General features: G+C 47.2%; 1 protein-coding gene across 1 annotated transcript; it reads right to left on the bottom strand.

The window, feature by feature from the left end:
• Positions 1 to 4,326: 4,326 nt before the first annotated feature.
• Positions 4,327 to 4,545, bottom strand: LOC119978109 (40S ribosomal protein S28-like). The gene has a single exon (XM_038819505.1). It carries the CDS (start codon positions 4,541 to 4,543, stop codon positions 4,334 to 4,336), a length of 210 nt encoding a protein of 69 aa, XP_038675433.1. The 5' UTR covers positions 4,544 to 4,545; the 3' UTR covers positions 4,327 to 4,333.
• Between the last annotated feature and the right edge of the window lie 6,664 nt (positions 4,546 to 11,209).

The raw sequence follows: 11,209 nt of genomic DNA, 5'->3' as shown, positions 1-11,209 counted from the left end.
CCCAGGTGGAGAAAAAACTATATAGCTAATTCAGTAATTTTCTGAAGTGTAGTCGCCAAATTGCAACTCAGAGAACCCTGGCAGTCAATTCATACACAGGAAAATCCCATAACAGGACATCTGTTTTAGTTATATTGATTAAAGGATAATTATTGGCCGGGCACTAATGATTTTTTACCCTCATTTAAGTGGCAATTTAGCATGGCCAGTCCACCTATCCTGCATATCTTTAGGTTGTGGGGGTGGGATGCACAGGGCAGCACGGTAGCACAGTGGTTAGCACTGTTGCTTCACAGTTCCAGGGTCCCAGGTTTGATTCCCCGCTCGGTCACTGTCTGTGCGGAGTCTGCACGTTCACCCCGTGTGTGCGTGGGTTCCCTCCGGGTGCTCCGGTTTCTTCCCACAGTCCAAAGATGCGCAGGTAGGTGGATTGGCCATGATAAATTGTCCCTTGGTGTCCAAAGAAAAAGGGTTAGATGGGGTTACGGGTACAGGGTGGAGGTGTGAGCTTAAGTGGGGTGCCCTCTCCAAGGGTTGGTGCAGACTCAATGGGTCGAATGGCCTCCTTCTGCACTGTAAATTCTACGAACAGAGAGCCAGAACACTAAAGATAACTCCCTGCTCTCCTTTGAGTCATGAATGGGATTTTCCTTATCCATAAGACAGGGGCTCAGTGTAACGTCTCATTCAAAAAATGGCATCTTTGAAATTACAGCACTCCCTCAGGAACACCACTGGAATGTCAACCGAGACATTTGTGCTCAGGTTTCCGAAGCAATTTATTCTCCTAGATAGGGATGGATTTGGGTTTATTGTCACGTGCACCGAGGTACAGTGAAAAGTATTGCTGTACGTACAGTTCAGACAGATTGTTCCACACATGAAAAACATAGGACATGCAACAGATACACAATGTAAATACAGACAAAGACATCGGGTGAAGCATACAGAGTGTGGTGCTGTAGAGAAGGTGTGCAGAGTGATCAGTTCAGTCCATAACAGGGCAGCACGGTGGCTCAGTGGTTAGCACTGCAGTCTCACGGCGCCGAGGTCCCAGGTTCGATCCCGGCTCTGGGTCACTGTCCGTGTGGAGTTTGCACATTCTCCCCTTGTTTGCGTGGATTTCGCCCCAACACAAAGATGTGCAGGGTGGGTGGACTGAACACGCTAAATTGCCCCTTAATTGGAAAAAATGAATTGGGTACTCTAAATTTAAAAAAAAGAAAACAAAAAGTTCAGTTCATACCAAGGTCATTCAGGAGTCTGGTGACAGTGGGGAACAAGCTGTTTTTGAATTGGTTAATGTGCATTCTCAGACTTTTGTGTCTCCTGCCGGATGGAAGAGGTTGGAAGAGAGAATAACCTGGGTAGGAGGGATCTTTGATTATGCTGTTCGCTTTCCCAAGGCAGCGGGAGGTGTAGACAGAGTCAGTGGATGGGGGGTGGTTTTGTGTGATGGACTGGCTGTGTTCACGGCTCTCTGTAGTTCTGTACTGTCTTGGGTCGAGCAGTTGCCAAACCAGGCTGTGATGCAGCCAGATAGGATGCTTTCTAATAATAATAATCGCTTATTGTCACAAGTAGGCTTCAATGAAGTTACTGTGAAAAACCTCTAGTCGCCACATTCCGGCGCCTGTTCGTGGAGGCCTGTACGGAAATTGAACCCGCGCTGCTGGCATTGTTCTGCATTACAAGCCAGCTATTTAGCCTACTGTGCTAACCACTGTGCCACGTGCTGCCTCACGGTAACATATTTCCGAGTCAGGATGGTGAGTGACTTGGAGGGGAACTTGCAGGTGGTGGTGTTCCCATGTATCTGCTGCCCTTGTCCTTCTAGGAGATAGAGGTCACAGGTTTGGAAGATACTGTTGAAGGAGCCTTGGTGAGTTGCTGCAGTGCACAATGAGATGTTACACACTGCTACCACTGTGCATTAGTGGTGGAGGGAGTGGATGCTGGAGGTAGTGGATGGCGTGCCAATATAATGGGCTTGTATTTAAATTTCAAGTTGTCTGACATTATCACTCCCTTTTTCCCTCTTGGTAATATGGACTAATCCAAGCCTTTCCTCCTCCACTATCCAGAGAACAGCTTCATTGTTCTTGTGTTCTCCCCAATTGACCCATTTCATCCTTCCCCAGAAACATATTACACAAATTTCTAGTCTTTGCATATCTAAACTTCCTTTATAGGGCTGAGATTTTATCTGCTAACTACCCCTTGCATCAGACACATTGTAGCCACAGCCAGCTTTGAGACTACTGGGACATATTGCTCGGGTAAAGGAGCCAGGTGTAATTGTTCAATTCAAGGAATCACCAAAGAGATCCTGGTCCCTTGGAATCTAAATTAAAACCAGGTCAATATAGAAGCAAATGAACAAATTATTGGCACATTGAGAAACCACATTAGAATCCACACAGTGCGGAAGGAGGCCATTCAGCCTATCGAGTGTGCACCTATCCCACAAAAGAGCACCCCCACCCTATTCAAGTAACCCCACCTAACAAGAACATCTTTGGACCGTGGGAGGAAACCGGACGAAACCCTGCAGACACAAGGGCAGCATGGTAGCACAAGTGGATAGCACTGTGGCTTCACAGCACCACGGTCCCAGGTTCAATTCCCCGCTGGGTCACTGTCTGTGCGGAGTCTGCATGTTCTCCCAGTGTCTGCGTGGGTTTCCTCCGGGTGCTCCGGTTTCCTCCCACAGTCCAAAGACGTGCAGGTTAGGTGGATTGGCCATGATAAATTGCCCTTAGTGTCCAAAAAGGTTAGAACATAGAACACAGAACAGTACAGCACAGAACAGGCCCTTCGGCCCTCGATGTTGTGCCGAGCAATGATCACCCTACTTAAACCCACGTAACCCGTATACCCCTAACCCAACAATCCCCCCATTAACCTTACACTACGGGCAATTTAGCATGGCCAATCCACCTGACCCGCACATCTTTGGACTGTGGGGTGAAACCGGAGCACCCGGAGGAAACCCACGCACACACGGGGAGGACGTGCAGACTCCACACAGACAGTGACCCAGCCGGGAATCGAACCTGGGACCCTGGAGCTGTGAAGCATTGATGCTAACCACCATGCTACCGTGAGGCCCCATGAAGTTAGGTTAGGAGGGGTTACCTGAGGTTAGGAGGGGTTATTGAGTTACGGGGATAGGGTGGAAGTGAGGGCTTAATTGGGCCGGTACTAGGCAATGGGCTGAATGGCCCCCTCTGCACTGTATCTTCTATGACACGGGGAGAATGTGCAAACTCCACACAGTCACCCAAGGCTGGAATTGAACCCGTGTTCCTGGTGAGATGATGACTTTAGTGAAATGAGACCAGCTATTAACTACGGTCTGTGTGTATCTGAGTAGTTATATGGCAACAATGGATTAGACCGGTGGTTTCTCTGTTGGGTGAGTGTCTCTCGAGCAAATATTGACATCCAATAGAACTGTTTGGTCTGAAAGATTGTTTAAGCTACATTAAGGGAAACACTACTAGTGCTGCAGACTTTCTGCCTTTAGTCTCAGCGGCAGCATTGTATCCTCTGTATCGGCAGATTGTGGGTTGCAATCCTGCCTCAGGCCTGGCCTAATCATGGCCGCACTACAATGCAATAGCGAGAGCTGCATTGCCAGAGGTGCTGTTGTTAAGATGAGATACGGTGCTGAAAATCTGCCTTCCCAGGCTAGGCTAGCTTTCATCCCTCAATCAACATCAAATTAAGTGATCTTTGTCGTTTTGTGGAATCCGACTGTGCACATAATAGTCATCAAAGTGTTCTTCAAAATTTGTTCTCGGGAGGTCAGTTGTATGGGGGATGGTTTAGCACAGCGGGCTAAATAGCTGACAGGCAGGCCAGCAGCGCGGGTTCAATTCCCGTACCAGCCTCCCTGAACAGGCGCCAGAATGTGGTGACTGGGTTTCTTTTTACAGTAACTTCATTTGAAGCCTACTCGTGACAATAAACGATTTTCATTCACTTCAAGGCGTCATTGCCCTGAGAAGGAGCTCGGCCTTGCCCTTGAACAGTGCAATCTTTATAATCAGGGCAGGACTGGTTGCCCAAGAAAGTATGGAATTCTTTGGGGTTCTCATGAATAAAGGGGCAATCAACACAAAGCGGGGGAACACTCAATGGGGGATCCGGGAAAATCCCCTCCTTTCCGGCAGAGCTAGTCCATTCCTGCTCGGATACGCTGGATATTATTTATTCATTTATTTATTTATTTAAATTATTTATGTTTATTGTCCCATTTTGTCAAAAAACTGTGAAAATGTCCATTGTTTTGATAGCGGCTTCAATTTGCGGTCGTTTTGTTGATCTGTTATCGTAATCTTCTTGCTTCTCGCTCAGATTCCAAAAGTGTGAGCAAATCTCCCTCACGAACTGGCCCTTTCACATTCCGAATGATGGATCGGTTGCTGTCATCCATAAATTCCACACGGACCTGAGTGCACTGTCCCTGCGAACTGGTCCTTCCAAGAACTTTGGTAACCCGGGCCAGTTTGACGGTCTGAGTCCGCGGACCCTCCATGGCAGCGGCGGTGGAAAAAGGCGATACGTTGGATATTAACCAGTGTTGATGAAGGAATGGCATTATAGGCCGAGACAGGAAACATCACTGAAGTAGGTCAAAGCAGGTAAACTTTCTGATTGAGGTGGTTTGGTTTGAAATCTCAACTTGGGATCGAGGAGGGAGAGGACACATAGGTTGGTTGGAACCTGACCCTGGTCTTTGGATCATATTGTCAAAGGGACAGTTTGTAGATGAAGAGGCGGAAAGATATGATTAATAGTGCTAAGGCAAGGAGAAAAGGGAGATAAATAGTACAGGAATATTGCTAGAAGTGCTTTGGCTGTGATCCTATTGATGAAGATAAAACCAAGTGGTGGCAGTCCCACTAAACTGAATAATGGAAGAGACGAATTGGTGCGATTGACCGTGGCAACGCTGCAGAAAGTTCCAGAAGAATGAGGAGTCAGATACCTCCAAAGGTGTCACTTCTGAATTTGATTAGTGTCTGCACAAGAGCATTATCCGATTGGAGATATTCAATCGTAGGGCTGAGGGAACAATGGGCATAAATTTGGGAGATAAAACTGTTCAAGAACGTTGAAGAGGAAACAGAGATTTGAGATGGGGCGATAGTGTACATAGACTCATGGGTCAAAAGTAGATTATTTGAGGCGATGACGGTGTTTGGTTTGAAAGGGACAGAGACAGTGCCCGAAGAGAATAAATAATTTGTAATCAGTTAACGTGAGGGTCAGGAATGGAGGTTAAGTGACTGTCGTTTTTGTGGGATTGCAATCAGGGGAGCTGAAGGTGGAAATCATGAATATGTTGAGGTTGGACAGCGCACAAGGGGAGGTGGAAAACTAGAGGAGATTAAGGTGGGTGGGTTGGGTTTTCGCGTGTATAAGATAGTCATTATCTGGAATTTATGTGGCATAAATGCTACCAATCTACTAGGTAGTAATCACTGTATTGTATTAAAGCGATTCATTGAATGTGCTGGATAAATGCAAATCATTTCTTTGGTACAGCAACCAGAATAAGGCAACAAATACAGAAAAATATTATGTCTGATGACTGCTGCCTCATGACGCCGAGGTCCCAGGTTCGATCCCAGCTCTGGGTCACTGTCCATGTGGAGTTTGCACATTCTCCCCGTGTTTGCGTGGGTTTCGCCCCCACAACCCAAATATGTGCAGGGTAGGTGGATTAGGCACGCTAAATTGCCCTTAATGGAATTACTCTTAATTGCCCTTAATGACCATGCTTAATTGGAAAAAATGAATTGACAACTCAAAATTTATTTTTGATAAACAATTTTCATGAGGTATTTTTTGGCATTTTAAACAGTAGAATTACAGAATGTGAACAATTACAGGACTGTACAATAAACAAAGTACACAGTTCAATTGCCCTAACCCGTCCTACCCAGATCTGCCTAATTGACCCCCTATACTACATTCCCCAAACCCCCCCCACCCCCCCGACGACGATTAATTCTCCGCAGTCAATGAACGGTTGCCACCTTCGGGCGAACCCTAACAACGACCCTCTCAAGGCGAACTTGATTTCTCCAAGCCCAGGAAACTCTCCATGTCTGACAGCCAGGCTTCCGACTTCGGGGCCTTTGACTCCCTCCTAGCTAGAAGTATCCGTCTCCGGGCTACAAGGGAAGCAAAGGCCACAACGTCGGCCTCTTTCTCCCCCCGGACTTCCAGGGCCTCTAAAACCCTCTAAAGCCACCTCCAGACCCATTGTCATCCTTATGTTCAATACTCTAGACATGACGTCTTTGAACCCCTGCCAGTATCTCCGAAGGTTTGGACACACTCAAAACATGTGGACATGGTCTGCCGGTCCTCTCAGACACTTTACACACCTGTCCTCTACACCAGAATCTGTTCCTCTGGGACACTATTATGTGGGCCCGGTGGACGATCTTAAACTGAATCAGGCTGAGCCTGGCACATTTTGCAGTCCCATTAACCCTGCTCAGCGCGTCCGCCCACAGGCCCTCCCCAATCTCCCCTCCCAACTCCTCCTCCCATTTATGCCTCAGCTCCTCCGCCTGCTTCTCCTCCGCCCCCATGAGCTCCTTGTAAATATCCAAGACACTGCTCTCCCCCACCCAGCCTCTAGACACTATCCTATCTTGGATCCCCCTCAGTGGCAAGAGTGGAAAAGATGGCACCTGCCTGCGCAAAAAGTCCCACACCTGAATATACCGGAATTCATTCCCCCTCGTCAACCCAAACGTGTCCTCCAGCGCCCTCAAGCCAGGGAAGCTCCCTTCCAAGAATAAATCTCCTATCTGCTTAATCCCCGCCCCCCACCCATACAAAGCCCAAAATGATCTTGCTTACCCTCTTAAAAAAGGAACGTGGAATGAAAATGGAGAGACACTGGAACACGAATAAGAACCTCGGGAGGACCGTCATTTTAACGGTCTCAACTCTCCCAGCTAACGACAGCGGGAGCGCATCCCACCTCCGGAACTCCCCTTGCATTTGATCTGCCAGCCGGGACAGGTTCAGCCTGTGTAGTCAACCCCATTCCCAAGCCACTTGTATTCCCAGGTACCTGAAGCTGTCCCCAACTAGCCGGAACGGCAGCTCCCTCAGCCGGTTCCCTCGGCCCCTGTCCTGGACTACAAACATTTCACTTTCTGTCATATTCAATTTATACCCCAAAAACTGGCCGAATTCCCCCAGGGCCGCCATGATTCCGCCCATCCCCGTCACTGCCTTGAGCGCCTCCCACACCACCGCTGCTGAGACTTCCCCCGTATCGTTGACCTGCAGGTAGTTTTGTATACACTTCCTCACCCTCTCGCACACCCCTTCATCCGCCAGCAATCCCACATCCAGCCTCCACTGCGGCTGCTGGAAGCTCTCTTCACTCACCTGAAGCTCAACCCAATGCGGGGCATGGTCGGAAATGGTGATTGCCGAATACTGCGCATCCACCACCCCTGTCAGTAGATCCCTACTCAGGATTAAAAAATCGAACCGGGAGTCGACCCTATGAACGTGCAAGAAGGAAAAATCCTTCCCTGTCCGTCTACCAAACCTCCACGGATTCCCCCCCCCCCCCCCCCCCCCCATCTGCTCCATCAACTCCCTCAGCTCTTTTCCCATTGCTGACAGTCTGCCCGTTTCTGAGCACAACAGGTCCAGGCCTGGATCCATAACTGTATTGAAATCCCCTCCCATAACCAGCTTGTGGGAATCCAGGTCTGGTATCTTCCCCAGCACCCTCTTTATGAAATCCACATCATCCCAGTTTGGTGCATATATGTTGACCAAGACCACCTGCCTCCCTTCCAGCCTACCGCGAACCATAACATAGCGACCTTCCCCATCCAAAACAATATTCCGCACCTCAAACAACACCCGCTTGTTCACCAGAATCGCGACTCCCCTGGTCTTAGCGTCTAGCCCGGAGTGGAATACCTGACTAACCCAGCTCTTCCTCAACCTGATCTGGTTCGCAACCTTCAGGTGCGTCTCCTGCAATATATACACCGAACACTTGTTCATTGTTTCTTCAAATCCAGCGCTTAAAAGCGCAAACAAAGTCGGGGGGAAAGGTCCAAATGTCTAGCCAGAGCGGGAGCCACCAAATGTGCGACCTACTCCCTCATGGTCGCCACCGGAAGTTGCTCTAAATTTATTTTTAAACGTATCTGATGACCACATTGACTCCATTTGTAAACCTATTGTTCAGGAGCTAACAGAGAGCAAGGCACATTGGAGCCCTGAACAGCCTTGTAAATCCAAACTTTTAAAAAAAATGGATGCTGGAAATACCCAACAGGGTTAATCAGCATCACATAATCTGGATGCTCTCCCACAAAAGGAGGCTGTGGTTGCGGGTCAATTGAAAATCGACCAGTGTTAGGCAAGGCCATCAGTGTTACAGAACAAGATGGCAGCTATTTTTAGCTGGATGAAAATCCGAGATGCACAGGAAGTTGGGTCTGTCTGAAAATGAAAGTCCAGCAGGACGGAACATCCATTCCAGCTCGTTCTGCCATTCAACCAGATCAGGGCTGATCTGTACCTTAACTCCACCTATCTCAACCAATGAAATAGATATCGAAACGTAGGCAATTTTGAAGAAGTATTTGCTTGTATTTAGTGCCTTTCACAACCAAAGGGTGTCCCAAAGCACCTCATAGCCAACAAAGCAATTTAAGGCAATGTAGCGACTAATTTTCACACAGCAAGGTTCCCCATCAAGCAGTAGTGAGATAAATGAGATTGTTTCCTTCATAGTGATGGAGGGGGAATGATTGTCCTGCCTCATTGACGTGAGATTATCATGGCTTCTATACTTTGCATGTCTCTGCCTTGGAGTTCATATTTGCTCATTTGTCATCCCACCTGATTTTCAAAATCCATTAAAGACAGTGAGACAGTGATGGTACTGTTGTTCTCTGGCCTTGATATAACATTTAAAGTTTTTCCAAATAAATTTAGAGTACCCATTTCTTTTTTTCCAATTAAGGGGCAATTTAGAGTGGCCAATTCACCTACTCTGCACATCTTTTTGGGTTGTGGGAGTGAAACCCACGCAGACACGGGGAGAATATGCAAACTCCACACAGACGGTGACCCGGGGCCGGGACTGAACCTGGGCCCTTGGCGCCGTGAGCCAGCAGTAGTATAACATTTAAAGTTGCCGAAGCTTCCGCACTGTACAGAGGAATGGGGAGAACCACTGACTGATAGATGTTATGCTTCGTATTGGTCTGATACCGCAATTCTCAAAAAGACAAATACAGAACTCACCATTGTCTTATATAGCACATTGGATTCAGTGGTGCACACCTTCATCTATGGTGGGCGGCACGGTAGCACAGTGGTTAGCATTGCTGCTTCACAGCGCCAACGACTCGGGTTCAATTCCCGCTTGGGTCACTGTCTGTGCGGAGTCTGCACATTCTTCCTGTGTCTGTGTGGGTCTCCTCCGGGTGCTCCGATTTCCTCCCACAAGTCCTGAAAGACGTGCTTGTTCTTTGAATTTGGACACTCAGAATTCTTCCTCTGTGTACCCAAACTGGCGCCGGAATGTGGCGGCTAGGGGATTTTCACAGTAACTTCATTGCAGTAATGTAAGCCTACTTCTGATGGTAAAAAAAATTATGTCAGCTTTTTGGGAATGATAGCTTCCCAGGTATGGGAAGTGAAATGAAATGAAAATGAAAGTGGGGAACATTTTCCAATCCATGAATTTCAATTGGAGGCGTTGGATTTGATATATTTGGTGTTTGTTGGTGGGCGGCTTTAGCTCCTGTCAGTTTTGGTGACTGTGCCCATTATCTATTGTAGCTCTTCTTCAGAGTGAGCACTAACATGTGCAGCATCAGCACATTGTAGTTCTATTACAGAAGTGGTTTTGCCTTAGCTGTGGCCTTTAGCTGTTTGAGGTTCAGGAGGTTACCATCAGTGCAATAAATTATTACCACAACTGAGGGGAGCTTGTCACTACGAAGTTGCAATGTTGCTTCAGGAAAGATTGAGAATAGTGTTGGTGCAACGGCACACCTCCTCTTTGACAGCAGTTTTGACAAAGGAGGAATCTGCAGTGGAGCTATTGCCTAGTACTGTTATCGACATATTGTCAGGTAGGAGACGGATGGTGTCTGTAAACTTAGCTGGGCATCCATTTTAATGGTGCACCTTCCAAGAGGCTGTTCAATTCACCGAATCAAAGGATTTTCTGAGATCAAAGTAAGCCATGTACAAAGGGACAGTCTCCTCTCTGCACTTTCCTAAGGTTGCCGTGACGTTTAGATCATGTCAGATGTTCCTTTGCAGATTGGGAGCCACACAGAAACGAGGGAAGGACCTCCCCTGTAAGAGGCGATTTGGAAGTAGCCCAGTTAGGACATTTCCAACAGTTAAGAGCCGTAATGTCCCTGCAGTTGCTACAGTTTGACTTGTCTCCTATTTCTTGAAGATTGGATTTGTTTATTGTCACATGTACCAAAGTATTTTTCTGCGAGCAGCTCAACAGATCATTAAGTACATGAAAAGGAAATAAAAAAACATACATAATAGGGCAACACAAGGTATACAATGTAAAAGATTAGAACAACAAAGAAAGAACAAAGAAAAATTACAGCACAGGAACATGCCCTTCGGCCCTCCAAACCTGAGCCGATCCAGATCCTCTACCTAAAACTCGCCTATTTCAGTGTTCTTCAAAGTCGGGGGCGCAACCAGCGGGTGGGTCGCGGGCAGGTGTCGCGGAGCCGTTGTCTGCGGCGCTCCCGATCGCGCAAATAAATCCCCGCGCAGCAGCCGGCTTTTCATAACGCCAGCTGCAAGCTGCCGCGAACATGTTAAAAAAACAATGTGGCTACATTGCGCATGTGCGCACGATGATCGGCACGCATGCGCAGTGCGGCCGCTATTTTTAAAAAACGGTTGCAACTTTTTGTTTTACAAGTTCTGTAGTGGTTTTCATTCATTTATTTTATTCATTTAATTTTTATTTTTTTCATTTATTTTATTCATTTAAATATTTTTTACAAGTTCGGGGGGGGGGTTTTATTCATTTTTTTTCATTTATTTTCTTTTTTTTTACAGGAATGTTACAGGAAAAAAAATTCAGAACTTTGGACAGATGGAGACTCCATACTTTCCGACACCAGAAGGCTTCACCTTCATCCAACAG

The sequence above is a fragment of the Scyliorhinus canicula genome, chromosome 1 (genome assembly GCF_902713615.1).
Source record: "Scyliorhinus canicula chromosome 1, sScyCan1.1, whole genome shotgun sequence".
Taxonomy (NCBI): Eukaryota; Metazoa; Chordata; class Chondrichthyes; order Carcharhiniformes; family Scyliorhinidae; genus Scyliorhinus; species Scyliorhinus canicula.
The sequence above is the reverse complement of the archived record's forward strand: the minus strand, read 5'-3'. Positions and strand labels throughout refer to the sequence as shown.

Coding starts and splice junctions, on each gene's coding strand:
- LOC119978109 (XM_038819505.1), bottom strand. CDS start 4,543: ATGGAGGGTCCGCGGACTCAGACCGTCAAACTGGCCCGGGTTACCAAA.